This window comes from Apaloderma vittatum, unplaced genomic scaffold (assembly GCF_000703405.1).
Source record: "Apaloderma vittatum isolate BGI_N311 unplaced genomic scaffold, ASM70340v1 scaffold1309, whole genome shotgun sequence".
Classification (NCBI taxonomy): Eukaryota; Metazoa; Chordata; class Aves; order Trogoniformes; family Trogonidae; genus Apaloderma; species Apaloderma vittatum.
The window spans coordinates 60616-85742 of record NW_009734393.1 but is presented as its reverse complement, the minus strand read 5'-3'; the positions used below and the strand labels follow the sequence as shown (position 1 = coordinate 85742).

General features: G+C 41.3%; 1 protein-coding gene across 1 annotated transcript in view; it reads right to left on the bottom strand.

The window, feature by feature from the left end:
- GALNT9 (polypeptide N-acetylgalactosaminyltransferase 9) overlaps window positions 1-25127 on the bottom strand; it is a gene marked incomplete at its 5' end in the record, with an annotated part of 135136 nt that overhangs the window by 49398 nt on the left and 60611 nt on the right. The window contains 2 exons of the mRNA XM_009876227.1: window positions 15554-15671; window positions 24858-25055. Coding sequence (XP_009874529.1) covers window positions 15554-15671; window positions 24858-25055 — 316 coding nt within the window. The remainder of the gene's footprint in view (window positions 1-15553; window positions 15672-24857; window positions 25056-25127) is intronic.

Genomic DNA, 25127 nt, shown 5'->3' with positions numbered 1-25127 from the left:
GAATAGATTTGGCTCTTTTCCAATTTACAAGTAATTCACAAATTGAGCAGCCTTTTCACAAATTTGTGCATTGCTGATAATTAAGTTTCTGGCCATTTACTGTTAACATATGACTATGATTAATTATTAAACAGTTTGATATTGACCAAAGTCAGACAGAACTGCATCTACTCCTTGATCAATGGGATGAAACTCTTCATAGAGTGAAATGAGAACTACTGAATGCCAACAGTATCACAGCATGTGCACAGACTCACTCATTTAACCACAAACATGATCATTCAGGGAAAACACAGCTTTGCATGCATCAGTCTGTGCATATCTATTTGTTAAGGCATTAAAGCCCCATTACATTCAACATCCACAGGAACAGGTCCTTAACACACTCTTCTGTAACATTTTACTGATGGAAACTGATACAAAGTCATATGCGACTGCTTAAAGAAAAAAAGATACCTTTGGTGTTTCAGATCAAAAACCCTAAGTTGGCAGTTAGTGTCAGCCACAGCTTGATGCCACCACAGTCAAGTTGTTGAAAAAAAACCAACAAAACCCAAACAAAAAGAAAAATCGCCAAACCAACAACCTGACTAGTTTGGGAATAGTCATGCACATAAGCTGAAACATCCACATTAATCAACCAAAACAATCTGTCAGTACTATCAAGTAGTTATTAGCATTAAGACCATCTCTATACAATTTGGCTGTAATGGATATAGAGAGGAACCCACTTGGCCCATGTCCAACAATACTCAGGGTTTATGTACACATAAGGGGGCTGTAAGAGTTTTAAATATTGCTTTCTGTTCCATTTCTACGCTTAACAGGGTTTTTTCTATATTAAAATTACATTCACATTAGGCAATCTGATTCTTATGTAATGTGGGCCCTCAAGGTCTATTTTCATCTGTCTGGTGAAAGGCAATGCTGGATTCTCATTAACATGAGATAACTTCTAGCCACTTTGTCCAAAAACCAAGGGGGATCCAATTGATGAAAAGAAAGAAGGCAGCACTGAAAACAAGTGACCACACAGAGAAAGAGAGATCAAAGAAGTAGGAGAGTCAATCAGGCAAGAGATAACAGAGGAGTAAGTGATACAGTAGGCAAACGTCAGAACAGGATTACTTCTTGAGACCTTGAGGATTCAAGAGACTTCTCCATATGCATCCTTTGACTCTTACAGCCTGTGAGCTCATAAATCACTGCTGATGAGAGTGCGGAACATTAAAGCCCGGTGGAGCTGAACCAGGAAAGGTGCAGGGAGAGGAGCGGGAGTCATTCACATCTAGATTCTTCATGCCACTCGTTACCTGTGTCGGGCAGGGGATAACACCACCAGTGGCAAAAACCAGGATACAAATAGTCTTTAAAGACCTACTGGGTGTTTGTTAACAGGGAAATATTGCATGAAGTCCTCGCAGTGACAGAAGCAGAAATAGTGCAGAAATTAAGGCATGGAAGGGAGAGTGCTAGTATGTCAGATCTCAATTAATGTGGTAACAAGTTCAGAACAGCAGAGTTGTTTTGAAAATAAGTGCCTTTCGGACCTATGGGAAATGAAAATCAGTGGCTGCTGTGCCTCTGCACTTAGAGCAGAAATCCACCCAACTCATACACCGGGAAGGAGCAAACATCTTTCAAACTGGGCTGGGTACTGCATTTTGCTGTATATCGCAATTTAAGAAGGTCAGTCTGCGGCAGGCAGAAAGATTTATCACACAATCTCTAGCAGGCTCATGAATTCCAATTTGTTATTTAAAGGCTTTCTGTTTTGCTAAATCACAGCACTTTCTTCACGTCTAAGAGGGTGTGGACTTTCAGCTAACAGCACTCAGTGAGAGTTTTTCCCTGTCTTTACTTATCAAAAGGCTAAGAAAAAGATTATAGGATCTTTAAACTACCTTTTGAGGATGCAATTCACCCAGGTCACTATAGCATCTCTCCTCCTTTCTCTTTCTGTCACATTTGCCTCAATTTTTGTGTCTTGACTCCCTATATTTTAAACTTAAAGGGCTAGATTGCGCTATCCTTCCTTATCTGCTTTCTTTGCTAAAATAAAAATAAAAATAAAATCAGTGCCCCATAAGGTATGCAGAATTTTTGTGTAAAAGTCTAAGAAATATCTTAATATGTGCTAAAAACTGCAGTTTCTTCATGTAGAAACTGGCTTTGACATTTGATATGACAGGAAATGTTGCTTCAGTAAGAAGGACAACGGGCTCTGCTTAATTAAAACAGGCAGAGGGCATGGAAAGGGAGAGAAAGTGACTTATACGGAATAATGAGAAACAAGAAAAATGAGTGACATTTCTCTTAGCAATTATTTTTGCTGTGCTTCCTGCGGAAGACAACCACAGGTAACCTATGTCAATGAAATATAACGTGAAGAGCTGCTGCTGAGCACAGGATGACGCAAACATGGGTTCAAATTCTGGTTTCTAAAACTCAGTTTACTACTTCCACTGCAACCCAGAGGAGGAAACCTCAGCATGGCTCTAGAAGCCAAATGCTTTGACCCTTAAGTCAAAAAATGCCCTAGGAAGCAGAAGATAGAAGAATACCTCTGTGGTGTGCATATCAAGGTATGGAAGTTAATACTAGATATTTATGAACAAACAGCTGATAGATTTTACATATGTCTCTTGGAGAGATGACATCTGAGCATATAAACTGTGTTTAATAGCTGGTACAATTAGACCCAGGTCTTCAGAGGAATTAGATACTGAAGGTGATATTTTAATAAAACTCCATAGAGGATCATCACACACCTTACAGATACGCATTAACGAGCAATGTCTCTGCTGTATGGGAAGACAATGTTTCCATGATCAAGTTTCTGTACAAGGTAGATAATATGCAAGCTGAGATAAAAATGCAGTTATCTTTGCTGGTCTGGTTGTTCATTTCACGGAGGTAATGTTTTTTCAGATTGGTGTGCCTTTTTTGAAGTAATGAATTTTGACGTCTTTATATTTACCATTCAGGAGTAAAAAAATGCAACAGTAACGAGGGTAAGGACATATTATTCTTGTGGATGATTTAAAGGACTTGCCATGGTGCTAAAAGGGTAAGTTATTTGGTTTAGACTGTGGAAAAGTTTTTGCAAAAGGTCCTAGCCTCCTCTCAAGTGCCACAGAACAATTGGCAAAATGTTTTAGAACTTAAAAATTAAATGTAAGTGAAATTTAAGTTTACCAAGAAAGTGTTGTTTTGGCTGGACAGGCGGATTATCGTGGAGGGAGCAGAGCAGTGCAATATGGACAAACCACACAGCCATAACTTGTTGTCCGAATCCTCCTCACAATATTATATTGTATGGCACAAAATAAAGTCATTGCAGTTCATCTTCTGGCTTATTCTGAAGCTTTAAAGGCTTACCAGTTGAGAATTAATGTTTACAACGTCTGAAAACAACGGACATTGTGAGCAGAAATACCGAGAAACGCTTTTGTAGGCATGCAAAAAAAAAATAAAAAAAATCCGTAATAATCTGTGCAGTCTTTCTGACTGAAGACGCTTTAACTCTTATGAGCAAATCCCTCCTCATTTCATCTGGCATATGCTCAAGAAGCCCCAATTCTAGAAATACTAATGCTTTTCTCTTATCTATTTACTTTAACAGCTTCTTTGCTTGGTTCCTAAATCTAGCACAATACTTCCCTGGCCCTCAGAATATAATCCTCATCCTCTTCCCAACTGCTTTGTAAACAGTCCCCCCTCCCCGTAATACCAGTAATCAGAAAAGCACACATTTTGAGGCTTGGAGCCACCTGCCCGCATTGGCTAATCTTTCAAGAGCTTCTATACCATTCTCAAAATCCTTCTTACTAGGTAATTTGCTTCTTACCACTCAGCACTGTGGCTGACCCTGCTTTCCATCAGCACACCCCATTTTACCTTCTTTTTCATTGCTGTTCACACCACCCCCATCACAGACATGACATGTGATAGATACCATCCTCTTGGTGAATCTCTTGCAATAGGAAAGGCCCTTTCTCTTTCCTAGCCTTCTCTCTCTCAACCTCTGTCTGCATGACCCTATTTCTAAATAAAGGCATTTCTATATAATGAAAATCCTTTTTTTTGTAATCCCTTCCATTCTAACACTACACGTATAACGTGGGCGTATCAGTTCATCACAACACCCAAGGGGTTTGGCAGATAAACAACAGATTTATAATAGTGCCTTTTAAATGATACACGTACTATTGATTATGTGTATTAATGGGACAATTTCTGTGCAAAAGTGATAGTTGTGTATGTATAATTAAGGCAGTTGGAGCTATGCAGAATGTTCATGACAAAAATTTAAAATTCACCTAATTTAAAGACTGCTCTGCTTTCATTTTGCAAAACTGGCTGAAGCCAAAATAAAGTCTCTCCCAGTAACTCTTACTACAAAACAAAGCACTCCCATGTATTTCTTCTTCTGGAGGAAAAAACAACCTTCTGTATTTAGATTTTTTTAAAACAAAAATCTGAAATTTTCATTTTTGATTAACTGTACTATGAAGCTCGGTATTTTACAACTATTTCACAGAAGCCCTGAGAGGAGGAATGGCCCCAAATGAGCATTAGTCCATTACTTCTTCATACATATAAACATGTATACACAGACTTAAACATATAAATACACGGATGAATTTTCAAAATGGGGAGACAGAATGCATGTACAAGGCTTAATCAAACACAGAACAAAACAACAACTCTACATGTTTGTGACAAAATGTGTTTTTCTGATATGTCTTCTGTTGGAGAACATTGTAATATTTGATTCTAGATTTAAGAAAACTGGAAGTTCTTAGCAAGAGACACATGACGTAGTAAAAGAAGAACTATCCTCAAATTCTTTTCATATGCTTATTTAGGAATCAACAGAGGATAACAATTCCTTATTTAAAAAATACAAGAATTATGCAGTTATAACATGGCTGGCATCCATTCATAGGAGGGAAACAAAGAGACTCAGTTTTATTATACAGGAAATCACACAGAAGAAAACGTGCTGTAAGTCATGCAACTTTCTCTGAATATCTATCTGCACTGGTTTCCCAGAAAGTGAATATCTGACACACAAATGAATTGTGGCTTGACAGTGTTCAAATAGTATTACTACATATGAAAAGCTACTTCGAAAGCCCTCTACTTTTTGTTTTATTAAAGCCAGAGATCTATTTGCCTACGTTTACCCACGGGAACCAGAAAGCCCAAGCCCAAGCCATTTGTGAGCTGCTCTGGATGGGTCGAGCAGCTGGTGGAAAAGGCAGCTCTTGCTTCATAACGCACGGCAACCCAAACTCCTTCTGACAAAGGGAATCAATACTGCAGGAGGAGACGTGCCCCAGCTTGGCACAGCATCTCAAATGAACAAAAGGCCTCCTCCTGCCTGGAGATCACCCCCGGAGCACTGTATCCAAACTCACCTCATTTAATATAAGCTTCTGCAGAGGGTGTTTTCCCCTCTAGGCCTCTCATGTCCTTCTTTAACATTTACTGTTTGAGATCAGTAGTCTATACAATTTATCGCACCTGTCAAGGCTAATTTATTCATGCGATCTGGCAGTAATCAAAAAGACTGAGATCGATGTGCCAAGCAAACCTTGACATTTATTCATATTTTAAAGTCCCATTTGACCTTGAACTGCAGCTAACTGGAGCTAAACTTGTCAGTGGCCCGCTGAGGCTCACCGGGTCTGGCAGATCGGTGCCTCGGGGCTACAAAGTCCAATGTCATGGCAACAGGACCGCAAGCACAAAAACCCCAGACAGAGGGGTAGGGGAGATGGAACCATTAAGAATGCAGTGGTCACAGACCCACGCGGCACTGATGTGGCTCATACCTGCACATTCCTGCAGCACAACTGTTCAGGAGTCAATGAATTTCTTGCTCAGGGGTAAAAAAAAGATGAGGCGAAGGAGTGGAGAAGGAATATGAGAGATGCCTCTCTGCAAGCAGGACACCCTGTTGTCCTCACAAGGCTGGACTGGTCCCACATGGGCCACTCATGGTGAGTCAAGGGGAGGCAGAGACAGAACATGACACGATCTCCCCTCTTTGGGAAGCAGCTGGGGATCCAGCCATAAAGGGCGATACAGAAGATAGATCAAAAACTGTGCTACCCAGTACCTACCAGCCAGCAAAGCGTGGCAAGATCAGCTGGAAACAGGAACAGAAGAAACAGATCTCAAGAAAATTGCTCTGAGCATGTTCTCTCACTCCCACTCAGAAAAAGGCTTTAGAATTTGCTTATTCCTCTTAAAGTCCATCACCCTTGTCCTCTCCAACTCAATCATGCCCTAAAGGAACGGAATTTTAAGTACAGTTCTAATATATGCATGTGTTGTAAACTTTAGTAACGATTTCAGGCTTGGAATTCAGAACAATTCCTAAGGAAATACAATAAAATCTATTTATCTGATGTCTCTGCTACCAAATGATTTTTAAACATACTGTGAGGACATTGTTACAGCCTTCTGCCTCAGTTTTCTCCCGGCTAGATGGACATATTTATGGACTCCCCCAGAGCATGCTAGGAATTAGGAGTGTGAAGTTTGAAGTCATTGAATTGTTTGTTTTTCTGCTGATAGCAGGATATTTGTGCAAATTACATGCTATGAGAGATGCAGACAAAATCTAAGTGGCATTTTAGGTAGAAATATGCAGCTACAGCTTTACTGGAACATGCAAATAGATTATTTTATTACAGCCAAAACACTTGAATATGTAACACACATTTGCACCTAACACAGAATTTTCAGATCTATTTTGATGCATCTCTGGGTTCTCCTTGGCTGCATTTCTTATGCTGTAAATTCAGTATGTCTTATTAAATATGATTTTTCAGTGAGATCTATCTTTTCTAAGCCTAGAATACAAATAGAAATGACAGATACGCCATCATGTGTTTGTTTTTCCTTTCTTTTAAATAGCTAACACCTTTCTATTACATTGGAAGCAAGCTACCAATGGAAAGCAATTGGCATTTTGACCAATGCATTTTAGCACATTATATATCTGTCTACTACTGCTGTGCAATCTAATCTGACGTTCACAGAAGAGAAACACTGACACACGAGGATGCAAAGGGAATTCGTATGGATCTAGACCAGCTGCAATATGCAAGCAGTGAAACTACATATGGAGGTAGGTAAGTTAAAATAAACATTTCAATCAACCTGTTTCCCCATTTGTTCCCGAAAACTTGACAGAGACAATCATAGGGTTTACTTGCAGGAGTGAGATTAGGTGACAACAAATGAACTTCTCATCTGCTTGCTCTTCTGGCTCTCTCACTCTAGAGATGGACAACTTTACTGTTCCCTGTACCGTTTTGCCCACTATGCAGTGAATATTGTCATTCGCAGAGGGGCAAAATGAAGAGGAAGGGTAGGAAACAATCTCCTCAAGATCATGCAGCTGGCCAGTATTCCCCAGTCAAGCACCTGACCTGCTATAAAACACAGCCACCCTGTCCAGGGGCTCCTTTGTTGTGAACATTCCCATTGCACTACGCGGGCCATTAAAACTAAATTTATACAAGACTTGCATTAAAATTTCTCATTGGTGGTTAATCTACTGCCGTTAAAAGAAAATAGTTTGTCTCTTTCATGCACAGCATTAAATTGTTTTTTTTCTGCGTACTACTCAAAACACAGGTAATGATATAATTTTGTGGCACTGAGGAGAGAACCTTCATGCAACAACAGAGTTACTTGCATTATTCCTTCCCTGCTCCTGCTCTTCAGCTCAGAGGTATCTGTCACACAGGTCAGCTCAACATGTTTTGCTCCGTTCAGGCAGCACTATTGCAAGGATAACTACGCCAGCCAGACATTTCTTTAGCAGACTGCAAAAGATGCAGTAAAAAATGTCACATTACCTCCCAAAGTTTTCCGGGCAGAATAAAGAAAATCCAAACAAATTCACATCCCACATTTCCCTCCTCCAAATCCACAACTCAAAGATCATGTTTTCCTCATGCTCACTTGACTGGAACTTTTCCCCTCACCAGTGCTAAGGATTTACACGCCTCTGTTTAACATCATAAATAACGGTGAATTGAATTTTCCTACAAGGGCAACACCTCAGCGACAGATGGCAAGTTACACGTTTCAGTGCCTACAATCTCCAGACGCTGTGCTCCAGACTGGAGGATCCTGTAAAACTGACACCTCCCCTCTAAGGCTGAAGTACATTTTCCCAAACCAGGTGGCTTTGCTGTAGGACCGTACCCAGGAAAATCCTCCAGGAACACAACCACCCACAGGAGCCCTGGCCACAGCCAGGGAGAGCAGTTGGCTCTGTGGCCTCACGTCCCCTGGGCGCTCCTCTAGGACTCACCTGGGCTGCTGATCAGGGTCATGGAGCTCTGTGGAGGACCCCAGCCCAAGCCAAGGCTTCAGCTCCAACTGCAGAAGCCCAGACTGAGAGGGTCCTGCCCTTCTAAGAGCCCTCTTAACTTCCTTGAGGGTCAGATTAAACCTTTCATTCCTAGAAAAACAAGAACAACCTGGGGAGCTAATCAAAACGCCAATTAGAAAATGGGCATCTCCCTGCTATGGGAACAGCTCTTATCCTCAAATACTTTCACATTTCATTTTTCAAGTGGAAAGATGATGTTTTCCACAGCACAGATATTATGTTCTTTTCCCAAGAGTTCTGAAAAAGATTCAAAATTATTCCAGAAAACTTAAAGAAACCTTTTGCCAGGTGTGCTGGGACTCAGCTGAGGACTCACAGCTGGATGCCTCTGTGTACACAACAACCCAAACAAGGCTTTCAGTAATTAGTATTAAAATTTAGAGTTCTACAGAACATCTGGAGTTCTAGACCAGTTGTGACTTTTCAATAGAAAATACGTTGTATTAGAAAGTTTCTGACCAGCTGTAGCTCATCTCTAGGTTTTTGGTTCAGTCTCATCACTAGGCGAGTGAAATCTATTTCAATTTCAACACAATTAGCACATCAACTTCTCTGCATTTTTCCCTTCTCTGTCATTCAGTTCACACTTGCCACTGCAGAGGAACCTATCTTAGATTTAGATTAAAACTGCACGAAAGCAGCTGAGAAGAAAGCAGCAAAGTCTAGGGAAGAATTTTCTTTCCTCAGTTCTTCCACTGTTGATCTCTTTCCGAAATTTCCAGCTTTGTACTTCTATAATGTCCCACTACATGAAAGAGTTTGTAACATAAAATGTTACACTCGATGGAGCATGATGTGATATCAAAGCCAAATGGCCAGGTGCTCTTTTCTGAGCTATTTCCAATGCTCCCACTTTAGAGAGTATTTTTAATGGTAATCACAAGCTCTAGTCCTGTAGTTTGCTGGCAATTTTATGCTAGAGCACCACAGGGCTATATTCTGATGAAAACAATGTTTTCCATTCAAGGTTAGAGTTATCTTCAATTTAATAAAAAGGAAAAACAAAAAGAAAAAAAAGCACACTGTGGTTCAAAGGAATTGCAGACAGGTAGGGAGTTGGATTCTCAGGAACAAGACTGTGCATCCCATTTAGAGTACAAATAAGGCCATATAAATGATCCAGTCAGAGAAAACCCAAGTACTCTAACAGTCAGAACAGGCTGAGGGCCGTCCTTTAGCTGTTTGGCTTATTTACACTGTTTCCACGTTCTTCTCTTTTGTGTGTGGGAAGACACTTTACATAGAAAATCCTCCGGTTTGAAACGTGTCAGACGTTTGAAAACCAGCACCAGGTGCTGGCTGTCGCACTGGAATTCAGCCTGTCCTCTTCATCTGCTTTTTCACGGTTTTCCTGTTCCCTGACAGCGCTGCACCTCTTTGGTTCACTGCACAGAGGCACGAGCACCACTGACTTGAAGGGTACAACCACAGAGCCAGGACCAGAGCAGCCAGGGCTGCTGACAGCTCTCTCCAAGCTGTTGAGACAGTTTTGGCTCCGCGCAGCACGTTGGGACTGGCAGCTGCAGACGTTGGCAACCGGGCAGCAGCGATTCGTGGTGATTCCGGGCACTCCAGGGCTCAGCAACCTGGGATTTAGCATCTTCACTTACAACTAAGTCTGTCTCCTTTCCCAGACAGAACGAGTTATTTCTATATAAAATGTCAAGTCTAATCTCATCCAGTTTGAATCAATGAGACTCCGCTGGAATTAAAAGATGCTGAACATTTAGACGGGCAGAGGACCTGGCTCATCACATGTGGACGTCACCCTAGAAAAGACTGTCCCAATCCCTATTTCAAAGAGGGAAAGGACCTGCGAATTATTATAATCCAGGCACCACGAATTCAATCCTTTCATAATTTCTTAATGCCTGACTTTATAAGCTTAACATTCTTTCACCTTAGGAAATGCCTATAAAAATACTAAATTAAACCGGAGGTGGAAAAGAGGACGCTCTTACGTACACATCTTATCTGGAGGCTGAAACCTAGGAAATTTATCACAGAGATCTTTGCAATCTATGCAACAGGGCCACTTCAAATACCAGTAGTTTACATCACTTCAAGATTTTGCTTGGGCAGCGCAAAGTTCAGCGTAGAACGGGTCAGAAACATTTCAATATCATTTAACTTCATGCTGAAAATGCTGATTTATCGCACTGCAGTGTGAATAGGCATGGCTAAGGACAGAGTGCACTATATTTTCAGATGCTAGCAATTGTAATTTTTTGTTAACATTGTTTAAGTGATTAAATGTCTTCAAACTGAAAGGCTTTCTTTTAAAACTTTTAATTTGAAACTGGATTAAATTGTGCTAACAATTACAGCCAGTATTTTTGGATTTGTCAAAATAAAATATTTTGATTAACCTGTATTTTTGCACAGTATGTGGGGAAAAAAGCCTGAAATTTTGAGAAAGCCTCCAGAATAGGGTTCCTACTTACCTCTCAGCTCCAAGATTAGGGGCCTGGCCTCATGAATCAACACAATGTACAAAGTGTTGTCCAGAATTCAGAAGCAAAGTTTGCTACACAAACCTTGTGACATTTTTATTACAGCACACCAGTCTAGAACCTAGATTTAAAACACTGACTACTCCAAAAAACTAAATCTCCTTGGCTAAAGGTAATAAAATCAGGTCAAGAATTCACTACTCAACAATTAACAACTGGCATTTCTGTTCAGGAAAATGTAGTTCATGTATTTTTAAAGGAAGTAAAGCTGGGCCATATAACATAAGTATGGCAAGTATAATGATTTGCTGGTGTATGAAAGTCTGTTAGGTAAAGAGTTTTATTTCCTCATAAAGAGATTTCAGTGAATCTGCATCATGGGTTTTTTTTACAGTACACAGAATACTTCTGTGAAGGCCAGAACTGGGACTGCATTTCTGCATACACAATCCAGGCTCGCTTTCAGCTGGGCAGCTTGGCCATCATTGACAATATCATCACAAAAAGAGAGAGCACAGAAGATCTGAGCTTTTATCCCTTTTTCAGACAACTCTTTTCAACCCTGATGAACTCTGTGTTCCCAGGGCCACGCCATTGCCAGTTGCCAAAACCGGCCACAGTTACCTGTGACACATCTGCAGCAGCCAAGGCCACAACTAACCTTAAGCATCCAGCTCAGCTCTGCTGCAGAACTAAGCCATCACCGCATCCTCCATAGAGTTAATTTGTCACACTGGCACCTAGAGACATCTCTCACTGATTTCCCTGGCCAAAACCTCTTAAACAGTAGGATTCTTAAAGATATCTCAAACTGGGTAAGTCATTAATTTGAAGGGCGGGGGTAGAGTGTTGTTTGAGGGATTTGGGTGTTGTGGTTTTTTTTGTCAAAAGATTCCCTCTGTCGAGGTCTATCACAGTGCTACTGAGAATAAAGTAGTATGGCCAGTTGATGCCGGCCATAAAAGTTTGGCTTTCAGTTGTCAACGTAGCAATGCATTTTTTATTTAATTTGTTTGGATACTTCATGGTGGAAGCAGAATTTAATTTGTACTATATTATCCTTTAAAATAAATCTTTGATCTCTTCCCACTCGCCATTACAGTTGATGGGTACAAAATAAAAAGAACAGCAATTCATTCACCTTATCACTGGAGCACAAGAGGAAGAGAGAGATCCTTAGATCAATGATTAATGACTCACTATAAAAAGATGCATCATAAACTGCTTGTATTAGGTCAAATCATAAACTAGGCTTTTAATGTTTATATGATCCCTTTCTAAATAATGAAGTGCACTTGCGGCTCCCACTAGGAGGGTCAAGCCATGCAGTTTCTTACAGGGTTGTAATTTGACATTCTCACTTAAAGGGATCCCTGTCTTACTCTACGTTCAAGCACTGCTTGAATTTCTCTTACTGTTGGGACATCTCTTTGTAGTATAGGTCAGAGAGATCATTTGATGTCCAGGAGTCGCAAAGATCATCTACCCTGAGTTTAGGGTGTCTTCTCCTGGCACAGAAACATCCACAGCTTTGCTGCAGAGGACAGTATCGCTATTTTTCTCTACCTCTGCCTGCAGGTAGAAAGAAGGCAGCTGAACCACAGCAGAAAACAGGGCTGTCTACTGCTTGCTGGATCCAGGCGGGTACAAGGAGGCAGCGTAGCAGCGTGGTGCTCGCCTGAACGCAGCTAACAAGCTAAGCTGCCAATGCTTGTGAAGGACACCTCACCCACACAGGAATCAGGCACGACTTGCCTTTGTAAATCCCTGGCCAAAATCAGCTTTTAGGTGCTCACAGACAATTCCTATCAGCTTTAGTAGCTGGCTGGTGAACACAAAGAGAGTAGCACCATTTGTCCATAACAGAATTCAGTCCTGTGTTTATCTGTCTTGTGGTGAAACTGTCACCTTTGAAAAATATAGTACAAGGTGACATTATATAAGTATCCATCTATTTCCTTACTCTCAACAAGCCTGCAGTCATGTCCATCTTCCTTTCATTTCCCAGAACAGCTGGTGCTTTCTCTCAACCCAACCAGAATCTCCCTTGCTTGGCAAACGGACATTGGCTTCACTGCAAAGCTACCCCATTAGGAGAACGCTGCAGCTCTAACCAACACAAAGTTTAGACAAAAAACAATAGGAGTTATAGGAGCTGCAGAGCCCTAAATATTTTCAGTAGATGAGGTAGCCCCAGTCATTTTCTGCACTTTGTACTCAATACAGAAATTCACTTAGATTTATTATTTAAATATTCCCATCTATGGAATTTAGAAAAGGGAAAAGCCAATAGTGGAATACCCAAGATATATTTTTTTTTTTAATAAACAATAGATTTAAAGGGGATTAGTTGGGTTATCAAACAGTATCCTTCCAAATCATCTCATTAGTTTCACTGACTTTTCCTATTTCACTTTATTAAAACAATTTAAATGAGGGTTCATTAGATCCAATGTAATCTAATTCAGACACTCCAAACCTAATCCCTTTTCTTTTAGCAATAACATGATAATAGTCTGCAAAAAAGTTTAAAGGATTATTGTTGCAGTTACTTTAAAGAGGGATTGTTTCCAACCAAATGTGTGCCATCACTTCTCCACCATTTTATTATTTATTATTATATTATTTCTTGCTCTTCGCTCATTCATTCATTTATTCCTTCCCTCTTTTGTCCTTCATTTCACACAAGCAGAGTCACACATGGGCAACAGCATCCCTGTGTGCAGGTGTAGGGGATACACCAAAGATCCCCAGGGAGTTGGTGCACTGGGCTTTGGGAAAGGAACGGTTTTTTGCAACATAGTTTGAGATTTTGGAGGTAAACCCCCCCCCACTTTGTAAATTCACAGTGATTTTATAAATATCCTAGAGGGAAGGGAGAAGGTTCCTGCACATTTTCATGCTGCTAGCTTCTGACAGCTCTGAAAGACACACAGGAGGGGATCGCACGTACGACTTGCAAATTGGGAGGCAGACACTGCACATTACTTACCCTGCTAGATCCAGGCTGCAAACGCAGAGGAACAGACACATGCTGCGGACATACAGCTTATTTTAGGCTGAAGTCACTCATACTGCTGTACTGCCATAAAACCATTTTCAAACAGTAGGGTTAATTATTCTTCATAGGGAAAAAAAAACCCCAAACCAGAAAAAAAATAAAATAAAACAAATTCAAAGAATGAGAGCTGATTTCTGGACCCTAGGTTTCTACAGACTTAAACAGGTTGCCTACCCCTGGAAACCTGTCCTTGCCCACTTCAAATCCTTCTCTCTTCAAGCAAGTGCCATTTCATAATCCTATTAAAACCTTTGCCTCTGTTTACCAGGAGCCCTAATCATACTCAGCAAGTTCTTCTAGTCTAAGGAAGAGCGACAACTTTCAGGTTTCTTAGGAGGCTTATTCATCAGCTACGCCAGAGTTTTGCCAGGGTGCTCAATCTATTCTGGGAGCAGCCATGTGGAAAAAGTTTCAAACAGCTCAAAGCCCTGCGCAATGATAAAGGAAAGCTCACACAATCCTGGTAATAGCCTGACCCTCTTAAGGAAAAATTGGATGATTTGTGGCAGCAGTTTTTCTGTCCCCTGTGTGAATTCTGAACCTTAAAGTATAAGCAGTGTATTCATGCAGTCCCATTACAAACCCTATCCCCTCTCGCGATGCTGGAATAATAAATAGACACCCATATGTGAAAATAAAGTCTTGCCGCAGTGACCTTCTTCCTCAGTCCACTGGTGTGAAGGATTTTGTAGCCATTTTGGAAAGAGTCAGATAAAGAATGGACTAATTTGATGTTCAGTGTTTCACCATGAGCAGAATATATGCTTTAATGAGCACATTACATGCACCAGGGACACACTACTGTGAAGCAGGGAATAAGGGGGAAAGAATTAAACAGCAGCCTTATAATGAAGAAACTGTGTTCACGCAACATTAAGTGGCCTAATTTTCAAGTTTTAAGCTAAGACATGTTCCTTGGACTTCAGAACGACTTGCTGGCAAGCACCACCTTGAGAACAAGGGCAAAGGATCATAAGCATGAAACGTTCTATAGGTCCAGAAGCACGGGGTGGACTGATGCTGTCCTGAAGACATCTGTCCAAGCTTTGCACTGAGCTGTCTGACAGGTCGGAACCTGTAATTCTTGTTCTATAAGGAGGACATTAAAAGTTTTAAAATACCACAGCACTCACCACGTGTGGTATGTAGAACATTACAACGGACTTCCCTCCACCTGGCCCTAGTTTTCTGTCAGTATCACAAGATTTTTTTCTTTCTGTCCATACCACTGCTGGGCCACAAGCAGTGGATGCTCTACATACAGTGCTTGTACGCTTGTTGACATTGTGCCTAGATGATGCTCACATCATCCAAGCACAATGAGCTTATGAAGACATACTGTGCTTTTTGCACAAGCACAGCTACTGGGAAAGGGGAAAATCCATCTCACTGGGTTCAGACACTAACCAAATGAACAAATAAACCATATTTCTGACCGTTATCAGTTCTCTCAAGGCCACTAAGGCCAAGAACATTCATTTACTGGGACTGTCAGTTCCAGATAGCGTTGCAATATAGAGAAATAGCTTATCAGTCAGACAGCAATTCTGCTGGGCCACAGGTTCCCCTTCTTTGTTAATGGACATGGCACGAAGTCTCTTCTTTGTTACTCACCCTCATGCCTAATTCAATGTTTTCTCCTCCATAGACCTCCATACCAGGGTCAAGCAAGCCAATTTCACCAAAATACTGTCGGTCCACAACGAATGAGCATCCAATCATGGCTGGTGTCCTGCACAGAGAGATTAAAGCAAAAAATTAAGTAATGTATTAGCTACTAGAGAATCCACTTCATAACAAATTTACACAGACAAACCAGTTCTTAGTCTGTAAGTTTACATTTTAAATTTATCTATTAGTGAACAATCACATAGCACTCCTTCCCCCAATAGATAGAGGACCTTGTGGGACCAGAGCCACCCAGGAGACTGCCAGACACACTTGGACCAGCTGTCTGCGAGACAGACACAAGATGTGAAGTACTTCATGCGTTTAAGTGAAGCATCAGGCTGGTATTCCTCTGTTTTACAGGCACAGTCTCTGTTCTCAAGCCAAAGTTCACCACCACACAGAACAGCATGAGAGCTAGACAACTCTTTATTTGAAGATTAATATACACCAAAAAAACCCCCAAGCCAGACCCAAAAGATTTATCAGAAATGAGGAATCCGCTAACCCACATATTAAAAGTAAGTGCATGTCGAAAGCTATGGATTAATCATGGTGTGAAGTAAGGCAAGGGACTTCTTCGAGTCAAGTCTAGCAGATAAATTTCCACTTTTGTGAAGTTGTTCCATGATTAACATTTCTATGTTGGCTGAGGTCAGTCTTTAGAAAAGGAAAAATTTTCAAACTAAGAGACTGTTCTCAGAGCTGTCACTGACCAACTGTGTGATTTCAGATAAATCATTTCCCTTCTCGGAGCATCAGTTTCTTTGTGTGAAATTATGGTTCTGCTCTGCTTTACAAAGCAATCTGAAATTTGTCACTGAGCAGCACTACACAACAACAAATTTTGAGATCACTTACCATAAGAACACAAGCATTATTTCAATGCAATACAACCTAGTGACACTGAGTTTCTTTTGCCCATATCTCCTCTGTATCTCTGTGTCGGTCTACGTCTTTAAAATTCAACGTAGGAGCTAGGTTTTACTACTATAGCCCACAACCAAAAAATGTAAACTTGACTAAGGTGGAAAACCAACAAGAGCCTGCAGCTCTGACTTGCAGGCCAGCAGAGGGTTGCCTAGTGCTTACTGCAAGATCGGGGTAGTTGTTCTGCGGTCGGATCTACAGGATGTGCCCAGGCTCATCTAAGAAACATATTCATGACACAGTTTCATACACATGTGTAAAACTATCTTGTGGGTAAATGAACACATTTATTTTAGTCATGTATTGGTGGATCCCACTGGCAGCAGCAGGTGTTGTCACATCAGGTCCTTTTTCTCATCAGCACTTCATCATTTCTACAGCAGGAGGTTAAAAAGGCTTGAAACAAACAGCCAAGATATGGTTAGATAAAATAATTCTTTGCTCCTGGGCCTAATACACATCCCAACATTGCAGAACACAGCCCAACTACTTGGCACCCTTGGAAAGGTTCATTTGCTGAACCACTTTTATTACTCATCTGTAATGGACTCTGCTGTAGCACGCACATTACTAGTACCGCTTCAGCATCTCTCCCTTGCACTTTTTCTCAGTATGAAAGCTACTGCAACCTCTCAGATCATTACAAGCCTATACTGCAGTGCACAATATCCCTCTCATGTTTTCTCTGCATAATTGAAAAAGGCAGCTGTTGATAGAAATGTGTTTGATCGGCACTGTTTCTGACAAAGAAGTTGAAATAGCTTGATTAGCTCTCATGTTCCACCCCTACAGAGCGAGATGCATCCCCTGGATCATGAGCTGGGGGGGACAAGACTCAATGGTGGTTACAAAGGCAAACAGCTGGATGACTTGAACTGACGTGAGGATCTCAGCCATACCCCTGCACCCATTTTGTCAAAAAGGCTGGAGGAAATTGCGGCCAAATGCACACTAGGAACTTTGCAAAATGGATGGCATCTATAAATTCAAGCTATTTGGTAAAATGCACTTTCCTGCTTATAGTTCCTAGAGCTGTGCCTGAAGACATACTTGCCTAAAAAGGCTGAGAGCTCTCCTGTACACAGGGCCAAACATCCTATATATCGCCCACTGTCATCTCCTATATCACTGAAATCCATATTTTAGGTTAACAAGCAATAAATTTGGTTTAGAATCTGAAATAAAAGAATGACTTGATGAACAAAAGAGAATTCAGGAACTTTGACATGAAATAAATCTTTGAGGGAATATTTAGGTATTTCTTAAGCAATAACCATGATTAAAAGGGGAAGGAGGTGTGGAGAAGAAACACCACCTGCTTAATTTTCTATTTTATGTATTTAAAGCTAAAACAGGCTTCACAGGATGAAGGCTAGAGCATCACTGCTTTGCAAAAATGAGCTGCTGGTTTGGGCTTAGACTCATTCTCTTTCCAGCCCCCCCAGTCCTCCGGAGGCAGCTTCTTACAGAAGTAGGATGCTCCCGTGAGGACATTTCTCCTTCCTTCCTAATGAGGAGCGGTATCACGAGGCTTTGAAGACTGCTCTCAGGTGCTGGAACCTCTCTCTCTGGGGGACAGATTTTTGCAGCTGTCGGCTCTGGCCATTAAAAACATTGACTTGTTAATTGAATGGGGGTGGGAAATACATTTTAGATGCAACTACATAATCATCACTCACAGACAAATGCCACCAAGGACTGCCTTTGCAACTCCCTCTCTCTCTTCTAGGTTTTATTTCTTCTCATTAGATATATACAAATACTGACACCACAAGCCTTCATTGTTTATTCAGAAAAAAAAAAAATTACAGGAAGGAGCAACACCAGAAGGAATCACATCCAGCTTTTCAGGGAAGCCAGTAAAAAATTGCCTTTCTCTACCTCAATTTGGCTGCCTGCAGCCACTGCAAGGTAGCACAGCTTCAAGCCCAGAAGCTGAACTGAGAAGTTTGTATCTCTGCCTTGGCCACCTCCTGACACAATGGAAGAACTTGCCTACAACACAGAATGTTAAATTTTCTGTATCCTGCGTGTTCAACACTTCCATCAGGTTCAACTGGAGTTTTGGGCATTCGGTCCTTGTCAAGCCCAGACCTTTAACTTCCCTGTGCTTTGACTGACCCAACTGTAAACTAAGCGTGACGTGACTGCACAGCCCAGTGAGCTGGTCACAGTGCTGTGAGCCAGGGGACCCTGACTCCATTCCCAGCTCTGTCATTCATTTAGTCTTCAGTGAGTCACCTCCTTCTGCCTCTATTTCTCCATCTGTAAAGAACACAATATGGGCTATAAGTCTGAGAACTTCTTCAGGAGCTTGAAAGCCTAGGATTCACTTCTTAAAGTGCTTGAAGAATATAGGTAGGTAATTTTGCACTGGGTTACAGCGTTATATTGATATATAAAGCATGAAACTCTCACTTGGCTACCGTCACTGGGTTTTTCCAGTACCTGAAAAACTCCAATATATCTACCACTTGCAGCAAAGACGTGCCTTCAAAGTCAGAAATGGATATATGAGCTAAAGCAATTTTGTTAGCATGTCTTACACGCTGCTCGCTAGCCAAGGGGCAGCAAATGAGGTGCATTCCCTTAGCACTTCACAGCTTCAGAGTAAAATATATTAACCTAAACAACACCTGCTTTCTATAAAAGGACGTTTCTCCTTAAATCATTAACTTTCTAGCAAGAGAGTGGCATATTTAAAAGGAAGGTATCACAAAATAGAAATTGTACTGTTTTTTCCCAACACCTTTGAGGTGCTGGGAAACTTACTTAATCTGTGGAATATTCTCTGACACAACTGAGGATGTTATAAACATTAATTATAATCAACAGCAGCACTCAAAGAATAATGTGGTAAACATGGCAAAATGGTTTTTGCAGCTAAAAGCTTAAAATGCAGCATAGAATAGTATTGATTCTGCACTGGAGAGACATATGGCACAGTCAGTTTGTGGAAAATACCTGATGGCAGGGCTGTACCAAAGGAGATATGAGAGAGACTTTACTCTGGGGAAAGGGAGGAAGCAGAGAGAGCAGTGCTTCCCGGTGGTTAGCGCTCCCTCCCTCCCCACCTGCTGCTGCAGCACAGCTGGCTACGAGGGGACAGGCACTGTACGAAAGCAGGCAGTGCCTGCTATGGCATGAAGTACCACAAAGAGAGGACACACTGACCAGAAACGAAAGCCAGTTGCAGTCTGAGTCACGAGTATTTTGTTTTAGTGAGACCTCCAGCAGGAGCTGATGCCCACCTCTCCAGCCTGGTGCACCCCACTCTGTCCCTTTACAGAGAACTGAAGGATGCTGCCTGGGGCTTCATCAAGAGCAAGTGAAGGAGAAAGGGATGAGCACTAGACTGACATGCTGCAGGTGACACGGTAAGTCTTCCTTTCATGCATCTCTCTCCCTCTGCTTCAAGGTCAGTATACACACAATCAGGTCATATTTATAACAGTTTTCAGAACATACAACAAGTCCAATTTCCAGGACGACTGACCTACAAACACTGACACACAAATCCATAAACACAAATACAAATATAACTATAAAAATATATAAACATGTGTGTATATATATATATAGGGGTAAGGAAAGAGACACTCAAATGACACATCACATACCATATCTTTGAGTTTTCCACCCTTCCTGGCAGAATGTTTCCTTGATTCAGGTTTCTAAGCAGCACCTCACCTGGCCTGACAGATGAGTGGTGATACCTGCATGGTAACTGCATAAGCATTTATTTGTTCTTACAACTCATGTCTTCTGCAAGAAGGAGTCATACCAAGTCATGAAAACAGAACCCAAGGACAGATCTCCTGCTCAGGAGCTACAGTAAAAAACCCCAACAAACATAATGTTGGAAAGGTTTGTTGACCCCCTTGGAGAGCTGTAGCATGTGAAAAAGAGCAAACCAGAATAGATGCCTAGGAAAGGCAGAGCAGAATAACTTTCTGACACCCCACAGAAATATATTTTTTTGGAAGAGGCAGGACACCTGTCAGAACCTGGACAAATAAAATAGAAACTGCTCTGTTATAAGCTCCTATGAGCGAGCAACAGCAAAGACAGCAATAATCAATTAACAAACAGTCATTAGTTTTATTATTACATGAATGCAGGATTTATCCTGGAAGGCTTCAGAGATGAGACCCTTATGCTCAGGTACCCAGATGGATTTCTTCCCAGAGCCTTGAAGATCCAGCATGGCTGCATGGCCATTGCGATGACAGACCAGCAAAGGGCCTGACCTGCACATGAGATGGACACGCACCCTCCCAGCTAAAGCAGCTACCAGAAACCGCTTCACTGTGGGCATATCAGACGCTAATTTATATATATATATATGAGACACACGTGCTTCCTGAAGTGGCTGATTGAGTGCATGTATATGGACATTCCTACTGCTATTATATTCCTATGGCATATAAAAGCAGCAAGTGAGAGCATATGCAACAATGAAATGGGCCACTGCCGCTGGAGGAAGATAAAACGGAAAGCTGTGCCGTGCTTGGCTGAGTGAGGCTGACTAATGACTCTAATGTTAGTGGCTGCTGATCAAGAAATCAAACACAGAGCAGTCCATCATAATCACGGCAGGTAAGGGAAGACAAGCCAGAGCTCAGGATACCAGAAACCTTCCTTGCTATTCCAAAAACCAGCAGTTTCTGCTGCATAGACAAAGAAAAACAAAAAAAAACACAAAAAAAACCCCAAAACAAACCCAGCTTGTTTCAATGTATAGTCTAATTCACTAGAAACCATCTGAAATAGGATCCTTTGTTACACAGTTTGTTGCCAGATGATGTTGCAGTGTGTCCTCACGAACACAAATGCAAAGTGATGTGATGGACACAGTGTGTCAAAATAACAATCCTCATTTAAATATTCACATTAGAGACATCTTACATCTCAGATGTCAACATGCAAAATAGATTGCCTGCAGAAGCTGATTTGGGGAATATCAGTTGCCCTGAATTTCAGTGTATTAACGTGGAAAAAGCCCAAAAGAACCAACTTTAAACCGTATGAGATATCTTTACAATATCTGACACTTTGTTCTTGGTATTTCTTTACCCTTGTTTGCACTTCAAGGCCAAATCCCCCTTGTCACTTGGACCACAACAGCTGATCTGACATATAATGCGCTTGACATGACTGCCTGCACAGTGCCCCACTGACTTGAGGGACAGCTCCTGCTCCTTCCCAGTAAGGCTCTGAGTAGGATCACACTGCTCTTGGTGTTCAAAAAAGTAGAGGATCAGGCTTCAAATAAAAAAAATCTGAGAAAAGAAGTAAGCATATTTGTTGTGTACTCCCAGAAGAAAACAGGAATTGGACTCTACTTTCTAAATGTCTCACCCAATTCTGCAGATTGATGATATTTATTCATCTAATGCAAACATCAGAAAAATGCCAGGGGTCTGATCGTCACCGATACTAGGGTATGCATTTTTCGAACACAGAAAATCTTTAATCCCTTTGGAGACTGAGGAGGATGTATTCAGCTACACCAACCACAAAACCGGTCCTTGGGTTATTTCTTATTAGCCTCTTCTTTTACAGAACACAGAGAGACGAAAAATAAACGCACTATTTGCTGAAGACAGTGTTAAAGGAAGCCCTAAGAGGGACAGTGTCAGCAAGGAGTATGTGAATTTGCAGTTTTCATGCTGATGAACAGTCCTGCAATGTTAATGAATGCACTGACAGACACGTGGATCCAAACACCATCCACATGGGCCCGTATGTGTCCCTTGCAAGTTGGACTGAAACAGAAATCATAGTTGCAGTATATGGTTTGGAAAGGTGGTTACAACCCCTAAATCCGTGCTAGACCAACAGATTTTTGAAAAAGTTTGCTCACTAGTCTGCCTTCCCCTTCTTTTGAATAAATACCTCAGATTTTCTGCTGCTACTAAGCTTCAACCATGGGCACTTTTGAATCTTGATTCCAAATACAAACTTCCTGATCCTTTTCATCAATAACACTTGCACACTCACTATTTCCGTTATGTTGGCATATCACTTAAAAGCCACAAAATTGCATTGTATTCCTATAGGCAGGCGTAACACAGCAGCACAAAACAGCACAGCCAAATGTTTCAGTAAATCCATTCAGGTGCTGCTGGTTTGGAGCCCCATCAGAAATCAGTGCAGTGGGGCTATAAAGGGGATGCTCTGCTCTCCTATATCACTGCCTTCAAAGCACATTTTCACAGAGAGACAGGTAAGTGTTCATGGTTTGATGTTGAAGTCTCCGCATATTAGGGCATGTAATTCATAATTTGCAGGAGAGATACTTATGCAATCACAACGTCTCAGTGCTCCTGATATTTGTCAGCAAGGCTTGGGCACTCTCTTCCTTGTGCTGCTTCTCTGCTGTCCCTGGGCAGTTCATGCACTGGGTTTCTTCATTCAGGTTCAGAATAAAATTGCTGCTCTCAGGAGCCACGTACTTGTGTGCAACAGATTTCAACACTGCTTGCTGCTCGAGTTTGGACCTTATTCACTTCTGTATCAATCCAACTCAGAGACACTATAGCTCTGGTGAGAGCTTGAAGGTCTTATATTGATGAAAAAAAATCCCTCTTATCCCAGCATTACAGGAATGAGATTCCCTATTCTCTATTAAAAAGACCTGTAGTTGAATTTCCAGAAGTGTTTTGCAGATGCAGCTTCCATACTTTAGGGAGTGCATGAGCTACCAACACTGAAAATCATGTTTAAGAATTTGCAGAGGTTTAAGCAGTTAGTTCAGTCTTATCTGATATGTGATCATTGTCTCCAGAACAGAAGATACTCGAATACTAGAACAACTCATGTGAAAATTAATACAGTGATTTCACACATAAACTGGAAGTAATGAAGTGTGCAAAACCTTTCAGGAATAAAAGAATGAAACTCTGATTTCAGCAATGAAAGCTTTGGCTGATTAATCTTCCTTCCTCAGTAAACTATTTCTCAGGGCTGAGCGAAATAGATATAAAACATCTGCACTTTTAAAACAATGCGAGGAGAGCAGGACATGTTATCCAGGAAAACTGATTTCCTAAGTAATTACTTTGCTGTTTATTGAGGTTTCAAGCTGTGCAAAGGGTCAGTGATGAAGAACTGTGCTGTCTTGTAGTAAATAAGGTTAATGCTCTGTTTTGCAGTCACAGGGCATGAGAATGAACCTAAGTGCAACTTGCAACACACGCTCAAATATGAATTGAAATATTACTCTTTGTATGAGGATGCTTGTGTGGACAAGAAGCTGAGGATGCTTCTCAGAACCTGTCAACTCAAGCTCTATGCTAGAAAGGAAGCACATCAGCTTCTCTGATAGAGGCCTCCATTGGGACCATACAATAGAGTTTCAGCTGATTTTAGGATGAAGCTGTGATACATCAAAATGAAGATGACTCTAAGGTGGTAATTTGCGTTCTTCTTAAGAAATCTCAAAAATAGGGCAGAGAAACCTAAAGTGCAATCCTAGATTTCATTTTTTTAGCATTTGTTTCAACAGTTGCTAACAATAGCACCCTTCACTCAGCACAGCATATCTCAGAGGAGCTTTTGGACAAGAATGTGCACTGGAGATGAAGGGCTAGGAGATGGGAATTTTCAAACGAAAGGGAAAGAAAGCCCCTTTCTTATCAGTTGCTGTTTCCTCACTGTTAACAGTTCTTGAAAACACTACCACAATTCCTGAAACAGTATTTCCTTAGAAAATTCCATTTCTGCAAGGCAAAATATTCCCTTATAGAGAAAAATGACACTCTGACTACGTGGTCCAATTTCTTTTTAAAACGTGTCCAGTAGGAAACCTCAGAATATGTGGAAAACTCAGAATAAGTTCTCCAAAGAAAGAGCAACTCTTGAACAAGGCAAGGCTAACAAGTCTCCTACTAGTGCTCCTGGGAAGCTCTGGTTTGGGCTGATGGCCAAGAGTGCTGCCTACATACCAAAATGAAGCCAGCCTCTTTGTAATCACCTACAAAAATACCTTTGTTTCTTATACACACAATGTTTGACCAGCTTATTACTCATGCAGGGTCCACTACAAAATAAAAGCATAGACAGAAAAGATCCTGCAACCCCGCTAAGGGCTATCTCGAACCACACATTCACAACTAGAGCACGCGTGTGCTTCTGTGGTGCAGCTCTGAGACATGACCCATGCATCTACAGCTTTGCAGAGCCACCCGTTTTCTTCAGTTTCATTTTGCTATCCCTGGACAAAGCTTACAGCCTCGTTTCACTTAAATTCCCCCTTGGCAGACGGCTGAGATGGAAACATTGCTAGTACCAAAATGACAGCACATGGGAGATTTACCTGATGGGAGCTGACTCATCCCCTTTATCGAGCCAGTCCTGTGGTGGGATTATGTACATGCACCAGAGACCCCAGTTATAGCCGTGGGCTGCGTTGGCGTATTGCTGCACTTCAAACGTGTTGTACTTGATATTGTCAATTGCTGGCAAGATGATCCGCTTTCGATCTTCTTTGATCCGGGTAAGTGCAGGTTCCACCCTGAGAACAATAAAAACAGCAAAACGTTTTACAGCCATCCAGTAATCCCAGGTCCTGCTTTGCAGCCTGGTA